This window comes from Chenopodium album, chromosome 22, assembly GCF_948465745.1.
Source record: "Chenopodium album chromosome 22, dcCheAlbu1.1, whole genome shotgun sequence".
NCBI lineage: Eukaryota > Viridiplantae > Streptophyta > Magnoliopsida > Caryophyllales > Amaranthaceae > Chenopodium > Chenopodium album.
In genome coordinates, this window is record NC_137855.1 from 93,811 (window position 1) to 119,450 (window position 25,640).

A 25,640-nucleotide genomic window follows, 5' to 3' on the forward strand; every position below is an offset into this window, starting at 1 on the left:
ATATTTTCACAAACAATATATAATTCAATACTAATGCTATCAAACACATTTTGTCCAACAGATCCCTTCTATTTCACTAAAGAGTAATACATACAAAATTTTGTGATTTAATGGCCAATTTTGTTATTGAACTTGACAATTTCTATTTTTTTTTTCTTTTTTGGACAAAAACAATTTCTATATTTAAAGAGAGAGAGATCCAAAATTTTCCTCAAATTACAAAATTTCATTCCCGTGACAAATAAATAAATTTTTCTCAAAACACAAAACTCAGGTAAGCCAGAAGCAGCTACCCATGAATAAGCAATTGATGTTCAGACGGGTAATCCTTAATACGACACGACAGACACCTTGGATTCCAGCTCCAGTTCATATTCAAATCTCACTTCTTTCTTAATTCTGAACCTTGAGGACAGGGAAAGCAATAACATCCCGAATGCTGGCAGAGTTTGTTAATAGCATCACCAGCCTGTCAATTCCTAATCCCTGTCACAGTAAACTCCTCTCTGTTAGTTCACACAATACATAGGTAGGTAAAAAAAAATAGTCATACTGCAAACTGTTACTACTTTGTACTCGTTTACAGGTATTATTTAATAGCACTTCTTTTTTCCCTTTTTTAAAACAGGGAGGAGGGCTAGCCTGATTCTGAAAGTATAAATAAATCAATTGATACTACAAGCTTTTATTGCGAATTATAAAAATATTTTAGCTAATTCAATTATCCTGCTGATGCAAATATATAGTGTCTGACCGACAAATCAATCGTATCAATAAATATTTTTGTTACATTTGAAATTCATGAAAAGCAACTCAACTAACTAGATCTTGGCTCCGTTGAAAATCAAAGAAGCCTTCATGCCAAAGGATAATACACTGAACCAAGTAGATAAACCTGAATAGGAGGCACACATGAAAATGTATCATGGCATATCTGAATTTTGAATTGAATGCATGTTACCCTTACAAGAGACTTGGTGGTGCTTTCAAAAGAATTATTCAGACAGCTTATAGCTTTGCAAAACCCATCACAAGTTTGACCAAATCAAACTTCTACTATGAGTGACTTTGAGTAGCTTCACATTAGGTTTATGTGGTGTTTGGGGGGGGGGTGGAGGTGAATGTTTGTTCCACATAAAGGCTAATACCACCTACTTTCAGGTAGTAAGTGACACATGGCCAATAATTTTCAAATGCCTTTACAAATCTTTTTTTTTTTCCCCAAAAATGCCTTAACAAATCAATTACGCTCAATTCTTAATAAAAAGTAATGCTCAGAGGGTTGATAGCAGGACGCAAAAAGAAATAGAAAAACAAAAACGAACCATCCCAGAAGCTGGAGGCATTCCATATTCTAGCGCCGTCAGAAAATCCTCATCAAGGGCCACCTCATAGGAGTTATCTTCACTTTTATCATCCTTGGGAGCTGCCTCCAATTGCTTCTTCTTATTGTGCTGCCTCACTTGCTCTTCTAGGCGTAACCTCTGTCTCAAGAAAAAAAAATATACATATAATTAAATAAAAAATAGAACTATTCAGTAGACTACAAAGGGAATACAAGTACATGTGAGAGAGATCCCAACATATTTCCGGTAACAAGCCACATCTTAATCCACATGTATCTCAAGAATGGCAATATATTTCTTCTAACTGTATTAAAAAACACATTTGTGACAAGAATTTCATTAATCATACAATGATAATCTCCATGCGGCCATTATTAATTACGATTGTACTTGCATTCCATTATTCTTTTCCAAATTGTATATTTGTATTAGCATAAATTCACTACAGTGGAGAGTTGGAGACCACTATATCTCTGCCTATGCTACCCCAACACAACACCCTACCCTAAGACTCTTTGGCTCAAATTTTTGGAATGGGGACTTAGGTCCTGGCTTTTGACCACAAAATTTTTTGTCCACTTTACATCTGTTTTCATACTTTTCTCCAACTATAGATACAAGATAAAGAAATGTATAAACATTTGAATTGGTACCTGATCTATAGGATCTGTTAATTCAGAGAATGCATTTGCTAGCTCCCGGCCACAGATGAACAGTTCAAATCTCTCAGTCAGACCTGCAGAGCTGCATCAAATAAAAAGTGTATAAGACAAGTATATAAATAGATACATCATACCGATATTACAAACGCCAATTAGTTCAACTGTATATGTCAGTAAATGAAGCAAGATTAAAAATCCTTGAAGAGGATGATAATCAGGCTCCAAGGAAAAAGGTTACTACACAATTAATTTGGTAATTTTCCAATGGGGAAAAAACCCTGTGTGAAGGATAATAAAAATTGCCAATCATTCAAACAACATAATAAACAATCAAAAATATAAAAAGTGAACGAACGTGTGGATGAAGCAACTTAAAAGTGACCAATTTATGGCCCTGTGATGCGGATTGAGCATCAAGAATTCAAGAGTCTAGATTTAGTTTCCTTAGGATTTACTTTTCCGTATTCCTATGATTTATTAGGATAAAGATTAGGAAAAATTATCTTTTTATACGTTGTTTTTCTTCTTGTTTTAGTCAAAAAGATCAAATCTTTATTGAATTAGGTTTACCCTAATTGCTAGTATTCCTTTTTGAGGTTTAATCCACATCAAATTGGTATCAGAGCCAAGTTTTTTTATGAACTTTTTCAGTTCATCAATATCTTGGTAGTCCTTTATTTTCGTCAGCTTTGAACCGTTTTGAGGGTCTGATTCAACTGGCTACATCTCCTTCATTACAAAAGCTTTTTCAACGATTCATTTTTTGAATCTGAGTGTTTTTTTGTCTAGTTTTCACATACAAAATTTCACAATTTTTGGTGAACGTCTCCTATTAAACTGGAAGCTTTTTTTCAGACGGGTCAGTTTTGAGTCTATTATGTGATTGCTTGCTATTGGACGTATCCTTGGCTACTGCAATTTGTTGTTCAATATGGGTGACCAAATTATAATTATGGATAGAATGTTGGAGATGAATCAACAATTGCAACAAGCAACACAAAAATGCCTACAAATTTTGATTGAGATGCAAGAGTATGAAAGAATAAAAACACATAAGATGGAGGTGGTTGACTCTAATTCTATGAAAAAGGTTGATGATATTTCAAATCTGGTTGTACAAGATGAAGAAGTAATCGAGGTGCTAGATGGTGAATTAGATTTAGCTTTGTCTTATCCATTAATTGATGCAACCCAAACAATTAATCAAGATGAACGGAAGATCCGAGCTATACAACATATTTTCTGTGCGAAAATTAGACTTGGTTGTTAATGATATATCTCTTCCTAATTGCTTGAATTGTTTGCATATGGAAGCAATTACACTGAAAATTGGAATAACTTTTGGTGGAAACAATGATCTTCAAGAGAATATGTTTTCATGCTATGTTCGTTTAATTTGAATGATTCCTTGGTCCTCTACTATATGGAGAAAATTTCGGACAAGTTTTTTTCAAGAGGGGGAGAATGATGCGGATCAAGCATCAAGAATTCAAGAGTCTAGATTTATTTTCCTTAGGATTTATTTTTCCGTATTCTTATGATTTATTTAGGATAAAGATTAGGAAAATTTATCTTTTTATAAGTGTATGCCTATAAATATTTGTTTTCATTAATGAGAAGAAAGAGATTGATTGAGTTTATGAAAATGTGAAAATTGTGAGTTAGTTCGAGTGAATCGAATTGATTTCAGACGTTGCTTTTCTTTGAAAAGATCAAAATTTATGTTGCTTTTCTTCTTGTTTTAGTCGAAAAGATCAAAGCTTTATTGAATTAGGTTTACCCTAATTGCTAGTATCCCTTATTGTGGTTTAATCCACATCACCCTGTTACGTAACTAGTGGGTAGCTTATTGCATTGATTGATATGATTACCTTGTAGCATTGCATGTTTTGACTAGCTGATTCCATTAACCGAATAACCGATTGAATAAAAACGTTTCGTATTTAAGCTAATAAGTTGTAGTTGTTTTGTTACTTGAAAATATGCAACGACAAATAGGACATTGTTATTTGGGTGGGTTGGGATGTAAATTATAATAACTTTAGGACAAAATTGTCGTTTGGCTATAAGTTCACAACCAACTGATAAAAAAAGTGGATGCTATTTACGAATTGCTGATTTTAGCTCAATGAACTCATTGAAAATATGTACAAGGATAACATTCCAAACTTCTAGGCACCAAATACAACAAATAAGAAAATCAATATGCATACTTTGGATGCCTATTTAATGGTGTTATTTAAATGTAAAAGGAGTTGGATGGTAATAGATGGTTCAGACTTTTGGATGCTTTCTACAATTGTGCAAATTCAAAATAAAAATCATGAATCCGCCTCTAACAACCAACATACTAGCCCACGACTATGCCGATACCCTATTTCTCCTAGTACGACGTGAATTCTGAGGATTTAAATTCAAGGTTTACATGATTCTCTAAAAACGCAAGTATTCATCAATTCCGACCTACAACTAAAAGTCAATTACCTTGCAAGCTCCTCAGTCCTAACGCTTTCTACTTTCATCTGAACCTTAAGCGGTTAAATTATGTTTTTTTTCCCTAGTTTGGCAGACTTTCTTACACAAACAGCGCTGCTGATAACATCTCTTATTTTTTTAACATAAACCACTTATCTCTGCTACTCTGTCTAACACATCCCTAAACTTTCTACACTCTTGCCTGCTCTCATGGGTATCTATTGCTACAAACCATCATTTAGAAACAAAGGTAGTATCTACAGGCAAACGTTTTAAATCAGAATACGTACAGATTACTTGATTATGGAAAATATTCTTTTTTAGTGAAAAAAGACTGGTGAGTTAAATTTAAGAGCAAATCGGTTTCTAGCAAATAGCTATAAGCAAGTCAAAATTCGAATTTTCCCATGAACTTGGTAATACCTATGTGTGATAAGATACACTATATACTTTGGTTACCTTCTGTGTGGTTTAGCTAAAGGAGATACTTCAATGGGATAATCTAGAACAAATGTAGGTTGGAGGAGATTTGGTTCCACAACTATCTCAAAGACCTGGAGAGTGAACACAAAAGTAATGTTAGCAAATAAAGTATTAGTTCATTTACTATGGAAAAGGTCCGCAGACAGAGAACCAATTTAGAGATATTCTACGCAAAAATAAAACTAATATTATGACGTTACTTTGCTACCAATTCACAGAAACTGCCTAATGGAAGTTCGGAGGTAAAGATGAAAAGCTAACCTCATTAAGAACATGACCAACTGACGGGCACTTATCTATAGCAAATTTGTCCTTTTCCTCAAGGTTGCTTCCGAGTGTTTTCATAGTAACTTCCTTAGCAGCTTCAAGTTCATCACCAAACATGTTAAAGTCAATTCCAGAGGCTTCTTTAACAAGATTGTGCATGGTCTCCCTCCTCCAAGGCCGCTCTAGAGATATAGTTGTTCCCTAAAAGCAAGGCCACTGCTTTCAATCACATTTATAATATTATGTTCAAAATAATCAATTGTATCTAACAAATATGAAAAACAAACGGAAAAAAATCGATCAATAAATCCAGGTTTTAAAGTTTTTTTACAAAGAAAAAAATCTTATGTTAGAAAAACAATGGGGGTACCAACTCCCAAGCTGTGTCACCCACATACAAAAGAGAGAGAAGTAATTCCAGATGAAGGGTTTAGCTTAGTACAATCAGAGCAAAAAATTAATACATGATTTTTTTGAGCAAAACATTGGTATAGCAGGATTTTAAGCAGCTACTATGACAAAATTAGAAGTTCAAACCATTTGTTACAGCATCTTTTTACCCAAAAATGATTTAAACTTGGTGCTTTAAACAAAATATATAAACCTTCCATGGCATCAATCAAATGCGACTCTCCTATTTAATTTGGATTGTCCTAAAGCATTGACCATTTAAATTATTAAATGCAAACTCATCAAAATCAGCTTTATATATTTCTACAACTCCCTCTACTTCAATTTGTTTTCTACCCACTTTTCATTTTGTTTTTGGGTCTGCACGCTTCAATTTAAAAATGGAGTATAATAATCAGACAGTTGAAACAAAATAACAATTGTTGCAAGATATTAAGACAAAAAGTTGATATCTAAAGCAAAATTAAGTTTCCACAATCACGTTGTTTCGTTATTTCCCATAACAAATTCTAGATATATGGAGTATCTAATATGGTTTCATTATAATTCTATAGTTTGCATAATCTGACTATTATTTGAAAAGGGAAAAGAAAGAGGACATCTAGCAATAGCATCATGTGAACAAATACCAAGTGTTAACACCTGCATATAGAATTTGTGTGCACACATGCATGCATTTTTTTACCTGATACTCTATTGTAAGCTTTCCTTGGGCTACAAGAGCACATCGGGTAACGATTTCTTCTACCATGACCATCATGCTATCATAGTCTGAATATGCTTCATACAACTGAAAATTAAGCAAGTAAATTCATTATTAAGATATGACCATTTCTTACAAAGTATCAACTATATTCTGCTCAGGGCTTAATGGAAAAGGCAAAGCAGGACAAGATGGAGGGAAACATAAAAGTTTGACTTAAGTTTACAACCTCTATAGTGGTGAACTCAGGATTGTGACGCGTTGAAAGACCTTCATTTCTGAATATTCTTCCAATCTCATACACCTTTTCAAAGCCCCCAACCTGCTCATCAAAGCCAAAGGCTATTTCAGAAGATTGTAACCACAAATATGAATGAGATGGTGTCAACAGGGCTGCTTGTAGCAAGAGTTCGTAAAAGTAAGTATCATTAAGAGCATCAACCTAAGCCTCCTATTGGGTCACTTATTCTAGAAGGAACTCAAGGGATAATATAGAGAATGTGTAGCTGATATGATAAGGTAGGAGAGAGTACGATAGAAAATTTTTAAAAAATTAACTTAATAATCGGGATTGGTGGAAAGCAAGTAACAAGTGCAGCTGATATAATAAATAGAGAAAAGCCAGTAATGAAGATCTTTTTCTTGTTTCCTGTTTTTGGTTTTTGTTTTCAAAAAAACAGATTACAAAAAACAATGCCAAACAAGCCCTAAACAATCCCTAGATTCATCTATTCTTCATAACATAAAACAGTTTAAAATGCTGAGAAACTTACTTGACTTTTAGCACATTGACTAAGATTGAAATTGCAGTAATTATAAGGCATAGATTACTTTAGCACAGACAAGAGAATAAAGTAACTGGCACTTTGTTTAGTTAGATACCCAGAAGCCATATGAAAAGGCAAGGTATGTCTCACCAACATCCTCTTCAAGTGAAGCTCGGTAGCTATTCTCAGATATAAATCCCTTTCCAGTGAATTATGGAATGTAACAAACGGTCTCGCCTCTGCTCCACCAGCTGCTCCCTAGTTGATAAATCAGTGGATATCAATATATATATTTGGTATGGTCTGAAATTTCAAATCTAGTCTGGTGCTTTGGTGTGTGATTTTTTTTTTTTTTCTTTTCATCTGGCCATAGTTATTATCTTATCATCTAGCCTGGTTTGAATCTGTATGGTTTAGACGGATTTTAACAAGAATCAAAAATAACTTTGATAAGCATTAAGAATAAGGTGAAGAGAGCAAAAAGGCTGGGTGACACTTGTGCATTTATAGTACCTTCATTCAAAAAGGATCTTCACTACTGCAAATATCCCAATTTAGCATATTATATAAAGAACATAAGCTATGACAGCAACATCATTAGAGCGGTTCCTGAGATGGTAGCTACTGAGCTATAATCAAATTGAGATAGAAATTAAAGTACAAGTTGTAACTATCGAGATAGGAGTTGAAATACTAATATCAGAGACGAAAACTGAGAGCTCCATCTAATATCCACTTAACACTTGATTGTATTTAGTTGCACCATACCATGCATACGAAACAAATGGTAAAACATGAAAGCTGGAATCGATTGTATGTCCCACCCATAAGGGTCACTAAGTAACTATATCAACATTCTACCTTGTTTGCAATGTTTCATGACTTTGTATTATACAATAGTAAGTTGTAACAGTAACCACAAACCTGTAGTACTGGAGTTTCAACTTCAACAAAGCCCAATGATTCCACAGTCTTCCGAATCTCTGAGATGATCTACTGAAATACAAAAATTAGCAGATAATTGATAGGCCCCAGAAATGCACTTGTAAACGTTAACCTGAATAATATTGGGGCATTAAATAGAAATGGATGAGGCAATAAGTAGTCGATCAGATGACATGCATGAATAACTGGCTAGTGACAGCAGACATTAAGAACCTTTTACTCTTGGTAAAGACGATAATAATTACCTTGAGCCCCAAATAAAAAGGGCATGAATGAAGGAGGGTTATCCCAAAATAATAGGGTGCTTAATATAAACTTTCAACTTATATTACCTATAACTCTAAGAAGAAGCACGAAGATTCACCTTTGCTCTCTTTCTAAAAACATCGGCAACTTCAGGATTTGCAATCATGTCAACATACCTGGGTAGCAAGTACAGCATCAGGATGGATATGAGGAAGAAGGCAAAAGAAAGAAGTTACATATATATATATATATATATATATATATATATATATATGGAACTTAAACTTGCCGTTGACGGTAGCGCTTATCCACATCCGTGAGGCCATGGTATTTGTCTGGCAGTGGAAGCAAAGATTTTGTAAGGATAGCAAATGAAATGACACGAACTGAGAGCTCCCCTGCAATTCAAAGAATTCCGTGGGTAAGCGAACAATAATGGCATTGAAATTGATAAAAAGGAAGGTGAGGTTTAAGACCTTTTTCAGTTCTTTTCAAGGTTCCAGTTGCACCAAGTATATCGCCAATATCAACAAGTGATTTTAAACGATCAAATTCAAGTTGAGAAAGCTTATCTTTTTCGCAGTAAAGCTGAAATAAGATGAAATGTAAGATGAGTATTTTGTTGAGAATGAGAGAATAATAATGAAAAAGAGGAAAACCTGGATGGTTCCAGAATAATAATAAAGTAAAAGAGGAAAACCTGGATAGTTCCAGAATCATCTCGCAATGTGAGAAAGGCGAGCTTCCCAAAAGCCCGGCGGCCCATAATTCTGCCGGCGACAGAGACGTTAACATGAGTATCCTCCTCGCCACTGGAAAGATGCTGATAATCAAGCTGAAGTTGGCTTGCTGAATGACTCCTATCCCATTTGTAGGCGTAAGGATCGCACCCTTTGCTCCTCAATTCATCTACCTATAATATTGATGAATCAATTCAGGAGATAAGGAACCGCTCAATTATTCATAAATCAGTAATAATAGATATATATAAGAAACCTTTTTAATGCTCAAATTATTGATAAATCAATAATAATAGATATATAAGAAACCTTTTTAATGCGGAGTGAGCGCACGGCTTCCTTGTCGGAGGTAGAAGATGGCGACTGTTTGCGGCTGGTGGTACTGGAGGCGCAGCTCACAAAACGACGTGGTTTCCACCGCGGAAACAACCACAAATTAGAATTCAAGTTCACCTGGAGAATTTGCTTCAACTGTTGCGATGATTGGCTCCATATCTTCACTCCCTCCATCATCATCGTCGTTTTCTTCCCCTCTGCCTCTCTCTCTCTCTCTCTCTCTCTCTCTCTCTCTCTCCTCTGCTACTTCCACAGATTTTATCTTCCTCTCCAAAACTACTCCACCACTATAACCCATTAGCCTTATGGGCCTGGTCCTGCCCCTTTTTAGAATATGGGCTTCCCATTTTATCTTTCTCAATTAACAAATCCACCACGCCAACCCTTCATGCCTTTTGGTTTACAAAATAAGGGGTCTTCAACAACCGGTCCGAGTATTCGTGTCTAAATTTTATACTTTTTCTGTTTCTATTTAGTTGACGCGTTTGATTTAGGCACATATATTAAGGAGAGAGAGAGTGAGAGATAATAAAAAAGCAAGTGGGGTACCTTGTAAATGCAAGGTAAAAAAGTTACCCTAAAAGGAAACGTGTCAACTAAAAAAAAAAAACTTCCTAAAAAGAAATACGTGTCAACTAAAAAGAAACAGAGGTAGTATTTTTCAATCTTCGGTCCGATCCAGTTTAAAACCCATTAAGAATCGAATTAAGATTGTGCTAGTTTAAATTTTAAAAGTATTTGGGAGCCGTTTGGTTGAGGGTATTTATCAGCTGATTCCCTTTTGTTGTTGTTTGTTAGGCAATTTTTCTCATTCCCTTTACATTCTTCATCACCCCAAATTCTTCCAAGTTGATTCCCCACCCCACCCCCCACCCCCCAAGATATTTCCATTCTCATTCCCTAACCACCATCACACCACCATACCATCACCCTCCTGCCTATCTACACCACCGGAAAAATCCAACCACTGCGCTGCAGTTCCACTCATCGTTGTTTGCCACCTCTCCCCCGCCGCGTTGTCGCCCCTCCCTCAAAAACTTCCCCCAAGCCCCGTAAAACCTAAGAAACCACTTTTCTCTCATCGTAAAATCATCGTCCGCCCATCCCCCGCCCTCGGACAGTGGATCTAGGTTTTTACGAGCCTAGGGGAAGTTTTCCGCGGGAAAGGAGAGTGTTGCGAGGGCGACAGCGCGGCGGGGGGGAGTCGGCAAGTGGTGTGGTTGGTACGGCAAATGGTGTGTGGCTGGGTGGTGGCTGAAAAAGATGGGAAGTGGAGGAGATAGGTCGGTGTTGTGGTGGTGCGACTGCCAGTTTGTTTCTCTTTGTTTTTAAAACAAGCAACATAGTAAATTTGAGGAATTCATTCCATTCCGTTTACCCCGTGCAAACCAAACGGCCCCTTATTTTGTATGGTGTAATAAGAGCCAAAAGTCTTTGTAATTCTGAGTTGCCACATTATTATCTCCCGAACTACATCATTTAAACTACCACTTTTACAACGACAAACTATTTCCTTTTGTAATTTTAGTATGTCCCACATGGTCACATGTTATTTAACTAATACATAAAAATAAATAAACAAATCAATTTATTTGCCTTGGTTAGAGTTTAAATACAGAGCATAGAGCTATGTAGTTTCACCAAAGCTACAAGCTTTGTATCTCCATAATGGCCACCTTATAGCTTCAAGTATTTAAAAATTGCAAGCAAATCCTTATACACTACTATTGTGGATGCTTTAATACGGATGGATTTGATCACCATTGAGAAAGTAAAGAGTAATACATTCAGACTTTGCAATTCTTCCACATTTCAGTATTGGGAATTTGGAGGGTTGTGGTGAAGTATTGTAAAATTGACTATTAAATTAAATTATATAATAGATATTTTATAAAAATATACTATCTAGTTGATATTTTGAAAGTTATACCCCGCATCATGATAATTTAATAAAACTTCATGTGACTACGTTGTATAAACTATAAATGTGATTAAAAAATATAAAAAATAATGTGGATAAATAAAGTACATTTATAATTTTCTGAATTTTTAATTTGTATATATATATGTCATATGAAATAAATAAATTAATATTAAATATTTTAAAGCCAACAAAAAGAAAAATAGTAAAATAAATGGTTGGCAGGTGCTTTTGTCAACCATGTGTTAATGACTTGAATTTGGCTTTTGGCAGAAAAGGATTAGTGGATTACTAATGATTTGAGATTGAACCTTTTGGTAAGTGTGTTACTGGTTATTCAGCTTATTCTTAATAGTTGAATTGACTGGATGGTCATGTAATTGACTACTTGATTTCATTAAAATTAGGGAAATTCTCCAACAAACTATTGCACATTCTCATTGGTAGCAATTTTTTTTTAAAAGTCTCTTAAATAGCATTAGTAATCTAATTATTCTCTAATGTAGCATTATTTTACTAAAACTAACATAATTAAGTTAATTAGACTAACCATGGTTACATAATTTCCCTCCAACACAATTAAAACAATTCTATACCTGCGGACAATAGAACGATTCTATACTCTCCATTTAAGTTGTAGAGGAGAAAAATTAAATTCAATCAAACATATAAACAGGCACAATCAGCTTCATCGGGATATTTAGTTTACAAGATTTTTAATGTGCAATTATATCGCATTCTAGCCTCATTAATAAGATACAAGCAAAGGAAAACTGGACTTTAAGCAATGTAAATTGCAGCTTAAGTATCACAATTGAATGAATTGGAGTAATTTTAGGCACTGCCAATTCGCCCTACAACCTGGAAAGCCATGCAAAAGCTCCATTGTCACCATCTCATATTCTCATCAATCGATTTCCCAACAGTAATTAAAAAAATAAATAAATAAAATAAAAGAGGACTAACTATCAGAAAGCCTCAGCTAATTAATAAGTACTACTTTTGTTTAAGAGAAGACCTTGTGCTAGATTGGCTTTAAAATACATAAAACAGGAATTGTTATCTGCTTATGAGGGGTTTAGAAAGTGCAAAATATGGTTGTGTTGTGTTATAAAGTACATTACCGGGTTAGTAGGCCTACAAATAAGCATAAGCCCCAGGTCAGTAATATGTAGCATCAGAAAATTATTATCTGCAGTAATATTGCTACACCTTCTAGGAGTTTAAGCTACACAATAAACTACTTTTCTTATGCATCATTTTTATTTTATTTTTTTGAAAGTTTCTTATGCATCATTTTAACACCAAGAGGTTCATGTAAAAACAGGTTGAGTTAGTTTAATTTCATTCCATTTTCTGCAAAATGATTTATGACCTTATCAATAAGACATAACTTACACTTCAGTGTTAAAAGACAATATATGGAGTAAAATAGGCTTATTTTTGTTTCTACAAATTGTTTAGGCAAATCTCAACAAGGACGTATGAGAATCTGCTAGGTTTGAGGGGTAATAACAATCATACTACCAAAAGCGCAATAAATAGCAATAAGGCACCGATAAAGCAGTAGATAAGCAATGAAACAGCAATAAACAAACAGAATGAACATTACTACGAAAAGAACAAGTTTAGAAATACAATACTGAATAAGGAATAGCCTCCCTCTTCAGTAAGGACGATGCTCCGCAGATGAATGCCGAGTAATTCTATTATATTCAGAGTATATGTGCGTATATGCCTGCTCAAAATGTCTAATTGTGCTTATTTATACCTAGGGAACTCTAGGGTTTACAAAGATATTCGAAATATATTCAAAATGGGGAAGATCTTCTTGATTTATCTCCTTCCCTGTTCTGTAGGTGTATCTTTGGCAAGTATCTTTTTGATTGATATCCTTGATGCTGCTTTCCTTGTTTATTCCAATCGAGCCGCTTTGCTTATTTTGTTGATGCATTACTTCTTGGACTGGTGCCCTAAACTTTATGGGTCGTATTACAATACGGGCCCAACAATTGCCCCTAATTTTTATTTCCAAGTATTTGGAAGTGAAAATTACTTAAAGAAAATTCTGGAAACTATTTTGAAATTCAGAAATTGCTTCAACGGTTAACAAAATAGAAAGTGGTGGCGGTTTTAAGGCAACTTCCTCGATAACTGTGAAGGACGGTTTTATTTCCGTCTTTGGTATTTATTAGGTGTGCAGGCTGTTGTCTAATCACTTCAATTGCTTTGCCCCTAATTTCAATTTCATCAGGTATTTTCTTTCTCCTCTCTGTTTGCTCTGTTTTGCTTTGTATTTTTCTTTTCTTGTTTTTGTGATGGATGATCGTGTGAGAGTGGTGTTTGCTGGGGTGGATGAGGGTGTGAAAAAGCCGAACTTGGTAGCGCAGAACGTCTTTCCTGTCAAGGATACTTATCCTTCCACTGTTACGAAGGAGGAGGTTCAGAACATTGCTACACTTGCGCGTTTTCCTGATGGGGTTGTGGTGAAAATTCCATCAGCCAGGGAGAGGGCTGACTGGATTGCTCCTGGTTGGGTGTGTTTCTTTGAGTATCCCTTTGTAATTGGGCATACGTTTCCATTTTCTGCTCTTGTTCGTCAATTTCTTTCTAGAGTTAGGGTTTCGCCTTGTCAGTTATTGCCCCAAACTTGGAGGGTATTGATAATTTTGGATTTGCTGAGTGCGAAATTGGGTATAGAACTTGATGTGAGGGATTTGTGTTACCCTTACACTATCAGGACCAGTGGTAAAGGTCGGGTTGGTCTTCGCCTGAAGGATGGCGTTGGTCCTTTGGTGACTGATCTGGAGAAGGCGTTTGACAAAAAGTGGTATCACAAATTCTTCTTTGTGAGGATCGATTCGTTGGGTGATGATTGTGATTTTTTGATTGACACCGTTGAGGCCGAAGGTATTTTGTTTCTTATTCTTTTATATTCTTCTTTCCTTCTTTGTTGATTTGGGCTTATTTGCCTGTTGATTGCAGTGAGTAAATTGAAGCAGCGCTCTCAGTCTCCATCCTTGATAGACAAGTTATACGAGTTGAGTGCGGACGAGAGGTCTTTCATCAAATTGACGCAGCCTGAGGTAGTTGTTCAAATTAAGTCTTTGGACGAATCTAATTCTGAGCAGAAAGGTGCTCCAGCCATGTCTCAAGGTTTGTTTTCTTTCTCCCTTGTGAATTTGATGCTTTATTGTGCTTATGCTTTTGTGAATACGTGGCTGGTTTGCTTTTGTGTTTTTATTTTTGAATTTGGCTGTTTCTTTGTTGAACACATTTGCGCGTATTTGTTATTCTCAGTTGTTTGTTATTGACGTTCTTGCTGTATACGTTTAATGTGATCCTTGTTGTGTACATTTGTTGTATTCCTAGTTGTATGTTTATTGACCCAACTGTATTCCCTGTAGATACAACAAGGTCACTGAGGTCTCATGATCTTCTTAGCTCATCCTCCATCTTGGGTCGTCTTAAGTCTTGTTCGTCTCCCCAGACTTCTGAGGCTGTTCCCATCAAGATGGTTGCTCCTAGGGGTGCTGCACCTCCGCCTCCGCCTCGTGCTGGTCTTAAGAGGAAATTGGAGATGCCCATTGATGTTGACGCTGCTGAGTTTTCCTTTGACTCTCTTGCTCCACATGTGGATACCTTGTTGTTTCCCTCCTTCAAGGATCGCCAGTCTTCGATGACTTTTGCTGATCTTTCCCAAGAAGCGGCTGTACAGTCCTTCCAGGTATGGTGTACTCCAAAAATTTTTCGCATAAAAATCGACCTTATTGAAATATGCTTCTTTACCTTTCGTCTTTGCTGTGTAGAGTCTCCAGTCCTGCCTTGGTGTTTTAGGCAAGGTGTCAGAATTTTCTCGGGTGTATGAAGCTATGAAGAAGGAACGTGATGCTTTGTCTGATAAGTACAAGGCTGCTACTGAAGCTTTGAAGTCTGAACGAGCTAAGCATCGGGACTGCATTTCTGAGCGGGACGGGCTGAAAAGTACCCTGAAGGAAGCTGCTAATGAGGCCATTGATGCTGCTACGTACTATTATGGGAAAGCACGTCTTGAGATGATGGAGGAGTTTCAGCAAGGAAAGCATGAGGCTTGGGATTATGATGGTGATAAGGCTTCTTTTGAGAGGACGTTTCCTGAAGGGACTGCTGCTCCTGGTACCTTACTGCTGAGCTTTGCTGATGAGGAGGTGAATTCTCCTCATAATGAAGAAGTCAAGGATGCCCCAGAGGTGATGAAGCCTGTAGCTGAAGAAGTGATCCCTGCTAACAATATGGGAGAGAATTAGTTTAGCTGGTGCTGCGTCACCTTAAAAAAATGTACAACTTTGGATGTTGTTTCTGTTTATTGCCTTAGTGCAGTTTGGATAATTTGTTCTTCTTTTGTGCTACGTGTTTGTAGCTGGATGCTTTGTTTAATTTCGTTGTAGTGTAACTTAAGTATTTCTGCCTTTTTACTGTGTGATTCTTGTTTCCGCGTAGTGTGGTGTGTTTACAATTGTATCACGAATGTGTTACAGTTGTATTACAGTTGTATTACACTTACATGTGTTTGTAAGTTCTGTGAGGGTGATATGTCTGTTCCTTTCAGGAATGCCTTGCCTTTGTTCTGTAGTGAAGGGACTTATTGTATCCTTGCTCTGTGATATCGGTCGTGTTCCTTGCGAAATAGAAGAAGGTGAGGGGTGGCCGTGGGTTTCCCCAACGGCCCTCCGATGCCAAAGTCAGTACTCGTAATGATCATAAAGTAAATTGACAAAAGATAAGGATAGATGAGTACCTTTCGTGCTGAATCTGGCTGTTGGAGATTTTTGTGTTTTTCTGTTTTCTGATTTTTTTGCATTTTTGCTTGTTTTCCTGTTGTTTGTGTTTTACAAAATAGAAATAACAATTGCGTACCTTCTTCAGAAATGATATAATTTTAAATGTGCTGCGTTCCAGCTTCGCTGCACCTCTTTCCCTTCTGCGTTCCTGAGTCTGTATGCTCCATTACCTACTACCCTGGTGATTTCATAGGGTCCTTCCCAGTTGGGTGCTAGCTTTCCTGCGTTAACTTCCTTGGTGTTTTCATATACCTTTCTGAGGACCCAGTCTCCTAGCTTGAATGCTTTGACTCTAACGTTCTTGTTGAAGGATCTTGCTACTTCCTGTTGGTATGCTGCCATTCTCATTTGTGCGTCTTCCCTTAGCTCCTCTACTGTGTCTAAATTGTGAATTAGTTCTGCTTGGTTTCTTTCTTCTGTCATCAGTCCGTACCTTGCTGTAGGCACTTCTACCTCTGTTGGTATTACTGCTTCACATCCGTACACCAGTGAGAAAGGGGTATGACCTGTAGCGCCTTTAGGGGTTGTTCTGTCTGCCCATAATATGTTGGGTAGTTCGTCTGCCCATTTCCCTTTGGCTCCCTCCAGCCTTTTCTTCATGTTGCCTATGAGGACTTTGTTACTTGATTCTGCTTGTCCATTCGCTTGTGGGTATCTTGGTGTAGATGTGATAAGGGAGATGTTCCATTCCTTACAGAACTTGGTAGTTTTGTTGCTGATGAATTGAGACCCGTTGTCTGTAATGATCTCCGCTGGTACTCCGAATCTGCTTAGAATGTTCCTCTTTATAAATGAAATGACGTGCTTATCCTTGATCTCCTTGTACGCTTCTGCTTCAATCCATTTGGAAAAGTAGTCTGTCATTGCTAAGAAGTACACTCTCTGCCCTGATGACGGTGGTAATTTTACTATATCCATTCCCCACTTCATAAATGGCCACGGTGTCAATGTTGGGTGTAACTCTTCTGACGGCTTGTGTGTCAAAGGCGCATGTTTTTGGCATGCTAAGCATTTCTTGGCGAACTCAACTGCGTCCCTTCTCATACTGGGCCAGTAGTATCCCATTCTGAGTGCCCTGTTGGCTAAATTTCTTCCTCCGGAGTGATTTCCGCATTCTCCACTGTGTAAGGATTGTAAGACTTGTTGAGCTTCTTTTCTTTCCAGGCATCTTAAGAACGGTCCCGCTGCAGACTTCTTGAAGAGTACATTGCTGATTAGGCAATACTTGGAGGCTTTCTGAGCGAATGCTTGAGCTGTTACTTTCCCTGTTGGTTTCGTGTTGCCCAGGAGGTATTCCTTCAGGGGTGTTATCCAACTGTTGTCTTCTTCTTCTGTAGGGCCTGTTTGAATTTCGTAGACACTCATGGTTGATTCCTTCTCTATGGCTGGTGAGAGTACATGTACTAGAGGGATTGCCCCAAATTCTTCTGGATTGATGTTTGATCCCAAATTTGCCAATGCATCTGCTTCGGTGTTTAGGTTCCGGGGTACTTGTTCTATCTTGAACTCCTTGAATTCTTTGATGAGCTTCTTCGTGACTTCCAGGTAGGCAATCATTCTGGTGTCTTTTGCTGCATACTGCCCGTTGATTTGGTTTACCATGAGCAAAGAATCAGAGATTACTTCTAGGTGTTGTATCTTCATATCTCTTGCAACGGTTAGTCCTGTAATGAGCGCTTCATATTCGGCTTCATTATTGGTAGCCTTGAAGTTGCACCTTATTGCCTGTGCTATCTTGTCTCCTTGGGGTGATGTCAGTACTACTCCTAAGCCCACTCCTCGTATGTTTGCTGCACCATCTGTATGGAGTGTCCATTTTTGTGCAACCTTTGGTTCCTGTAAGGCTAGTACTTCCTTTTGTGCTTCTTCTTCAAGTGTAGGGCTGAAGTCTGCTACGAAGTCTGTTAAAGCTTGAGATTTGACTGCCGTCCTAGGTTCGTACTGTATGTCGTACCTGCTTAGATGTAGGGCCCATTTTTCCATCCTTCCTGACATTTCTGGTTTTCTTATGATAGCTCTGATGGGGTAGTTGGTCCGTACTTGTATGGGATGACTCTCGAAGTATGGACGTAGCTTTACTGAAGCAGTGAACAAGGCTAAAATGATTTTCTCCAATGAGGCGTATCGTGTTTCCGCACTGAGCAGGGTCTTGCTGACATAGTAGATTGGAAATTGTTCCTTTTCTTCTTCTCTTGTGAGGACTGCGCTGACCGTCCCTTCAGACACTGCAAGGTACAGCTGGAGTGGCTCCCCTTCTTTAGGTTTGGAGAGAATCAACGGGTTGGCTAGGTATTCTTTCAGCTTCTGGAATGCTTCATCATGTTCTTGTTCCCATTTAAACTCCTTGTTCTTTTTCAGTACCTCGTAGAAGGCCCTGTTCTTTTCTGAAGACTTTGAGATGAACCTGTTCAATGCCGCGATTTTCCCTGTTAAGCTCTGTACATCTTTCTTGGATTTTGGTCGTTCTAGATCTAAGATAGCTTTGACCTGTTCTGGACTGGCTTCTATTCCTCTTTGCGTAACCATGTATCCCAAGAATTTTCCTGACTGTACTCCAAACGTGCACTTTGTAGGGTTCAGCTTCATGCCATATTGTTTCAGGATGACGAATGCTTCTCTGAGGTCTCTGACATGATCTTCTGCCTTCTTGGATTTAACTACCATATCATCTATGTAGACTTCTATCGTGTTCCCAATTTGTTTTTCAAACATCTTGTTTACCAACCTTTGGTATGTTGCTCCTGCGTTCTTCAATCCGAAAGGCATTACTTTGTAGCAATATATTCCTTGGCTGGTAATGAAGGCTGTCTTTTCTTGGTCGTCCTTGTGCATGAGGATCTGGTTGTAACCACTGTAGGCGTCCATAAAGGATAACAATTCGTGTCCTGCTGTGGCGTCTACCATAGCATCGATGTGAGGTAAAGGGAATGGGTCTTTCGGGCAAGCCTTGTTGATGTCTGTGAAATCTATGCAAATCCGCCATTTCCCATTCTTCTTTCTTACTACCACCACGTTGGCAAGCCACTCTGGGTACCTTACTTCTCTGATTTTTCCAGTCTTGAGTAGGTTTTGAATTTCTTCGTTGATGATCTTGTTCCTTTCTGGCGCGAATTTTCTTCTTTTTTGTTTCACTGGTGTATGCATTGGGTCTACATTTAGCTTGTGAGTGATAACCTCTGGGGTAATGCCTCTCATATCCTCATGGGTCCAAGCAAACACATCTTTCTCTTCTTCTAGAAAGTCGTGAATCTGTTGTCTGATTTCCGCTTTAAGTTCTGACCCTATTCTGACTTTCTGATCTGGATGTAAGGGGTTCAGCTGGACTTCAGTAGCTTCTTGCTCTTCTGATATACTCAACTTCTCTTGGCCCAGCTGATCCTCTGATTGCTATGCTGAACTCTTCTCCGCAGATGTTGCTTTCAGTGCTATCTTGTAGCATTCTTTGGCTTCCCTAGGATCTCCTCTGATTTCTTGAATTCCCCATCTAGTAGGAAACTTGATGACCTGATGGTACGTAGAAGGGATGGCTTTCATTTCGTGTATCCAAGGTCTTCCCAAAATCATATTGTATGAGGACAGGGTGTCGATTACTAAGAATTTAACCTGCAGGTTGATCCCCTTTGCATATGTTGCCAATGTAATCTCTCCACTTGTCTTCTTGGTTTCCCCACTGAATCCCACTAGCATTGTTGACTTGTTAACTATACTTTTCTCATCTATGTTCATGTGCTTCAGGGTATCCAGCATGATGATGTTTGCAGAACTTCCATTGTCAACTAGGATTCGCTTAATCATGCAATTTCCAACTGGGAGTGAGATTACTAGGCCGTCATGATGACCTTCTACCGCGTCGCTTCCTTCAAACATGATAGGGATGTCTATCTTTGATTTCTCCCTCTTGTCTGGTTGCTCTTTGTTACTTTCCTTTGCGTGCCGCTTCGCTGCTGAATATGTTAGGCCGCATACTTCTGACCCTCCTGTTATGAAACAGATGGTCTTAACAATTGGAGGTGGGGGTGGAGGACCTCCTTGCTTGGACTCTCTATCCTTCCCTGAAGCTTTAGATCTGTCTGACAAGAGTTCTTTGAGGTAGCCCTTCTTTAATAGGTATGCAACTTCCTTTCTGAGCGCGACACACTCATCAGTAGTGTGACCAATATCTGAATGGAAATCACACCATCTGGATGGATCCTTCTTTTCCCCAGGCCTATCATTCTTTCTTGGACACTGAACAGTATCCCCCATCTTGTTCAAGGTCCTTATTACTCCTACAGGATTGACATTGAAGCAATACTCGTGTAACTTTGGTGGGAGCTCAGGATCTTCTCTCCAATCAGAAAACTCTCCTTCGACAGCGTTGACTGACCCTTCATCAAAGCGGGAACGCTGATACGGCTTGAATCGATTATCTCTCCTGGGGAAGTTGTTGTTCCTTCTTGACGAGCGGTCTTCATCCTTTCTGAGCTCTAGAGTTTTTCTTGCATATGTATCCTCTTCGAATCTGACTTGAGCCATTGCCTTAGCTTGTACATCTTCAAAGGTTGCGCATGGATATTTGGTCAACTCCTTGTAGAGCTCACTGTGATCTAGCAATCCTCTTCTGAACGCTTCAATGGTTGTGGGAGCATCACACTTGTGTATTCCAATCTTTTCCCTGTTGAACCTATTAAGGTAATCTCTTAAGGATTCACCGTGTCTTTGCACAATACGATATAAATCCGATGACTGCTTTTCTATTTTCCTGCTGCTGGCAAACTGGATCTTGAATAGGTTTACCATTCCTGCAAAAGATCGAATTGTCCCATTATCTAAATTAATGAACCAAGTTAAGGCTGGACCTGATAATGTGGCTCCAAAGCCTTTGCACATGATGGCCTCTCTGATGTCTCTGGGGATTGAGCTGGTCATCATCTTCTGTTTGTAAAGGGATACATGCTCATCAAGGTCTGTTGTTCCATCGTACATGGCCATGTTGGGTGTGCTGAACCTCTTTGGCACTTCTACCATGGCGATCTCTTCTGAGAAAGGAGACTCTATATAGCCATCTGATGCTTCTTCCTCCATGGGCTTTGGCATTCCAGGGATCTTGGCGATCTTGGCTTCTATTGCCTTGAGGTACTCTTTGACCATCTTCTCTATCTTTCCCTCTTCAGATCTTTCTTGTTCATTCTGCTTAGGGGTTCCTGCATTCAAAGAGTCCAGATCTAGGGTTGTTTCCCTAGTGTTAGATCCTTTTTCCCCGTTAGGGGTATGAAAGACACCTGACATATCGAGCTGCATGGCTATACTTTCAGTGTTTTTTCTGGTATTATTGGTTTTGGAAGCGACTGACTGTATTTGGCTACGGAGGGCTTCATTTTGCTTGGTGAGACTGGTAAGTTTGGCTTCGGTTTGGACTTTTTGGGCCAACAATGTTTCGATTTGGCTTTTTTGTTGGTCTAAGGTTTGACGGAATGCGTTCATTCCCTCATTGATTTCGGCCATGGTAAAGGGTACTTAGTGCCCAGACATGGTATTTGTATTGGTTTTTGGCGAATTGGTAGGTTAATCGATTATCAGCCCCACGGTGGGCGCCAAATTGTTTAGGCAAATCTCAACAAGGACGTATGAGAATCTGCTAGGTTTGAGGGGTAATAACAATCATACTACCAAAAGCGCAATAAATAGCAATAAGGCACCAATAAAGCAGTAGATAAGCAATGAAACAGCAATAAACAAACAGAATGAATATTACTACGAAAAGAACAAGTTTAGAAATACAATACTGAATAAGGAATAGCCTCCCTCTTCAGTAAGGACGATGCTCCGCAGATGAATGCCGAGTAATTCTATTATATTCAGAGTATATGTGCGTATATGCCTGCTCAAAATGTCTAATTGTGCTTATTTATACCTAGGGAACTCTAGGGTTTACAAAGATATTCGAAATATATTCAAAATGGGGAAGATCTTCCATGAGCCAGGACAACTACTTTACGAAGCAAATAACCTAGTATCTACAAATGTCCATGATCTGTTAACATCATGGCTATTACAACCACCTCTTGAATTAGTCATCGGCTCGTTGGCCATCAATCTGCAAATACATTCAGATGCTTTATGCTGCAAAATAATACAGCAGACCCAAAACAAGGTTAGTGTGGACATGGTGAGATGACATCAAAAATTGACAAGAATTGACATTCATATATAATCAACAAACTGCCATTTTCAATCCCAAAAATGATAGAATATACAAATGATCCCAAAAACAGGTGTTGACATTCATCCATAACAAAGTTCAAATTGAAATAAACCACTTGTTCAAGCAAAAAACATATTGCTCAAAAAACAGAATATCCACCATGTTTACTCATCTAATAAGTTATTGCACTTTTCTTGGTTGTGATGCAAAGTTACAAATAGCTCCTGATTTGGCGACTATAGATGGTTGTGGTTGAGATGCAGCCAACCTTGCACTTTGTCTGGTGTTTCTAGGTGGAGAAGGATTAAGCTGAACATTAGTAGCCTGAGAAGATGCATCCTTTTTAGTGTTCTCTTTCTTTCCACCCCATTTTTGCTTTGCAGTAGCTCCTCCCTTACAAGTCTGAGCATTATGGCCATAATCTTGACACTTGTTGCACCTAACAGTCTTAGCTCTCTTTCCCTTCCTTTCCTCTGTATCATCTCTCTTTCTGTTTCTGCAAGGTTGATGTGTTCATTTTATATATATATTTACCCCCGTCCCTTGGTCGTAATTAGTAGTGTTTTTGGAACCTTCGAGCCACTTTTATTACTAATTTGTGTTTTCCAGTGTTTTTGTAGTTTTGCTTGAGTTTTGTAGGAATTTGCGTACTTGGAGCATTTTCCCGGATTTTTGAGGAGCAACTACGAGCGTTGGAAGGCCGCGACCACTTTCGATAGCCCAAGACCGATTGGAGGTAGCAAATCGGTGATTAAGGGCTCAGTTTTGGAAATACAAGGCAATTGGGCCAAGTTCGGAGGCCCAAGAAGATAGCCGTGAAGCCTAAGAGCTCCGCCCGGACTAGCAAGGCTCCGCCCGAAGGCGCGCCCGGCCGAGCGGGGCGAAGCAACACTTGAGATAGCCCGCGCCCGGCCGGGTGCGAGAAGACCTGACCTGAAAAAGGCGGGCCCGGTCGGGCGGCCCTTTGCCCGGCCGGGCGCGAGTGGCTTTTAGGGAATCTTAGTTCCAATTAATTTGTTTTAGCGGATAACTCTTGTTTAGTATTAAGGTAATTTTATTAGGCAAGATTAGATACCTCTTTTTTTCACTTCTCTTACTCTAGTTTTTAGTTCCTTCTCTCTCTACTTAGACTTTCTCTCTCTAGACTTATTTTCTCTCTTGTTCCCTAAAACTCCATTGTAATTCCGCCGTCTTGGTACGATTTCTCTCTTATTAATCTTAGTATTTTTATTCATTCAATTTCTTCATGTCTTGTTTAATTATTATATTTTGTTTAGCTTTAATTATGTCTGAGTAGTTCTCTTTCTAGGGTTTATGGGGATCCATAAATAATATGAAGGGGTAATTTATTGTTGTTAATTATCAATGCTATATTAATTTCCTATTGATTGATTTAATGCTCTGTGACTAGATTAGGCCTGATCTTTTATGCATGAGTTTGACAATATTGATTCGAGATTCGAGAGATGAGAATTGATGTTTAGGTCTAGTTTCAATAGGCAGGTTAATCTATAAATGGTTAAGTCGAGATTCGAGAGATGAGATTTAATACCGGTAGATTAATTCTGTGATTGTAATACGTAGCGAAAGCCCTTTATTATCTGGTTAATTGATGCATTGATGATTGGTTATTATGTTTTACCCTGGAATATTATTTATTGGTGAACCTATGCCCTAGGTCTGTAATTCATTGATTCCTCTTATTTTATTCTCCCTACTTATATTCTTCGTAGTATAATCTTTAAATCACAACAAATTGTTACTAATAATTTAGATTGCTATTAATTAATTAGGAATAGAAAGACTAGTTTCCCTGTGGATTCGACCCTACTTCCCTATCTACTTTAGTTAGAGGACTTAGGTAATTACTTTTGATTAGGAGATACGACTTTAGCCTGTCAAAGGTCTCCCAATTCCTCTTTTTAACTCAGGTGGCATTATCTTTGGCACATTGAACTCAGGCCACTGTTGAGCATCAGGTATGGACTTAATCCCATTTGCATAGGCTTCCTTGTACCTTTTGACAGAAAACCACTCATCCACAAATGCATGAGGGTCAAGCTTTGAATCTAATATAGCCCTCATTCCATGTCTGCATGGAATTCCAGAAATTTGCCATTGACCACAAGCACATGTTTGCTTATTCAAGCTTACAGCAAGATATGACTTACCCTCAAAGACCTCAAACTCACCGGCAGAAGACAAGTAAGAGTGGCAAGTTTTTGAGTTCTGACATAGCTTATGAACCCTTTGCACTATGTTTGGACAGATGTCAGTCCTGCTCCACTCCTCACACTTTTGCCTTCTTGTTGCCAATCTAACCATGGTATTTCTTCTAATACCTACCAAAAGTAAGTAAATTATGAAACAAAAGTAGCCATATTAATGCAAGTAAGGACATGTCTAACAAGTAATGCAAGTAATACCCAGAACTAAATTGTACCTTCTAAAAGTGTAAGGACTGGTCTACATCTGTCAATGCCAAGAGTGGCATTAAAACTCTCAACAAAGTTTGACTTATTAGAGTCACACTTTGTTGTAGTGTTGAACTTATGCTTTGTCCACCTAGATTGTTCTCCAAGCTTTGCAAGCCACAATCTACCTCATTTTCCAACCTTGTCCATTTGCTCCATTGCTTTCTTAAAGGTAAATTCTGAATAGGCACCACATGCTTTCCAAAACAGAGAGAGCATTAGTGGACCTGGAAATGCTTTCTTCCAATTGGCAGCCAAATGTTTGGTGCAGTATCTCCTATCAACATCTGGCCAGACCTTGTCAAGTGCAGCTTCAATACCCTGTTAATTTGGCAATCAATATCAGTCTAGATAATGCAAAAAAAAAAAATGCAATTTAACATAGATTTATAGCTACAGAAGTATACCTTTTTAGGGCTGGCAATCGGATCAGGTCGGGTCGGGTTCGTGTTCGGGTCAGGTAATTTCGGGTCAGATACCCCCTGACCTGAACCTGATCCATTTAACATTTCGGGTTGAAAACCTCAACCTGAACCTGATTTTTTCGGGTTCGGGTCAACCTGAAAATGACCTTATTTGACCTGATTTTTTGTTAAGATTTAAGTAAGGTTATTTTAACCTAAAATTAACCTGAATATGACCTGAAATTAACCTGAATATGACCTGAAATTAACCTGAAACTGACCTAAACAACTAAGTTTCAAACCACAAAGGCACAAACATTCAATGCTTCAAACAATCAAATCTAACAAAAAGTCCAAATAAAACCAAAAGTAGTCTAAGTAAGGCACCTAATTATCAATTACAAACCAGAAATTACAATCCAAACAAGTTCAAATATCTAAGTTCTCAAATAACAT

The 25,640-nt window shown here is 38.1% G+C and overlaps 3 protein-coding genes across 3 annotated transcripts; all 3 read right to left on the reverse strand.

The window, feature by feature from the left end:
• Positions 1-43: 43 nt before the first annotated feature.
• On the reverse strand, positions 44-9,629 carry LOC145604844 (lysine--tRNA ligase, chloroplastic/mitochondrial-like). The gene is made up of 14 exons (XM_081660819.1): positions 9,355-9,629; positions 9,006-9,218; positions 8,782-8,893; positions 8,595-8,703; positions 8,424-8,481; positions 8,039-8,107; positions 7,265-7,372; positions 6,577-6,669; positions 6,330-6,434; positions 5,228-5,434; positions 4,943-5,037; positions 2,000-2,090; positions 1,326-1,484; positions 44-486 (listed from the first exon to the last, which is right to left on the reverse strand). Exons 1-14 carry the CDS (start codon positions 9,559-9,561, stop codon positions 394-396), a joined length of 1,719 nt encoding a protein of 572 aa, XP_081516945.1. The 5' UTR covers positions 9,562-9,629; the 3' UTR covers positions 44-393.
• A 9,880-nt stretch (positions 9,630-19,509) lies between these two features.
• On the reverse strand, positions 19,510-20,901 carry LOC145606163 (uncharacterized). The gene has a single exon (XM_081662215.1). It carries the CDS (start codon positions 20,899-20,901, stop codon positions 19,510-19,512), a length of 1,392 nt encoding a protein of 463 aa, XP_081518341.1.
• Positions 20,902-22,095: 1,194 nt separating this feature from the next.
• On the reverse strand, positions 22,096-25,282 carry LOC145606165 (uncharacterized). Its single transcript, XM_081662216.1, has 6 exons — positions 25,268-25,282; positions 24,922-25,101; positions 24,750-24,822; positions 24,234-24,648; positions 22,575-22,802; positions 22,096-22,198 (listed from the first exon to the last, which is right to left on the reverse strand). Exons 1-6 carry the CDS (start codon positions 25,280-25,282, stop codon positions 22,096-22,098), a joined length of 1,014 nt encoding a protein of 337 aa, XP_081518342.1.
• Between the last annotated feature and the right edge of the window lie 358 nt (positions 25,283-25,640).

What these genes read in the sequence shown, in the direction of transcription:
- LOC145606163 (XM_081662215.1), bottom strand. Translation starts at nt 20,901, where the DNA reads ATGGTAAACCTATTCAAGATCCAGTTTGCCAGCAGCAGGAAAATAGAA.
- LOC145604844 (XM_081660819.1), bottom strand. Translation starts at nt 9,561, where the DNA reads ATGATGATGGAGGGAGTGAAGATATGGAGCCAATCATCGCAACAGTTG. An exon ending in TTGGTCATGTTCTTAATGAG is followed by an intron (nt 5,038 to 5,227) that starts GTTAGCTTTTCA and finishes TTCACTCTCCAG; the next exon opens with GTCTTTGAGATAGTTGTGGA. An exon ending in TGCCTCCAGCTTCTGGGATG is followed by an intron (nt 487 to 1,325) that starts GTTCGTTTTTGT and finishes TTACTGTGACAG; the next exon opens with GGATTAGGAATTGACAGGCT.
- LOC145606165 (XM_081662216.1), bottom strand. An exon ending in CAATGGAGCAAATGGACAAG is followed by an intron (nt 24,823 to 24,921) that starts GTTGGAAAATGA and finishes GACTCTAATAAG; the next exon opens with TCAAACTTTGTTGAGAGTTT. An exon ending in AACACCAGACAAAGTGCAAG is followed by an intron (nt 22,199 to 22,574) that starts GTTGGCTGCATC and finishes ATGTATTTGCAG; the next exon opens with ATTGATGGCCAACGAGCCGA.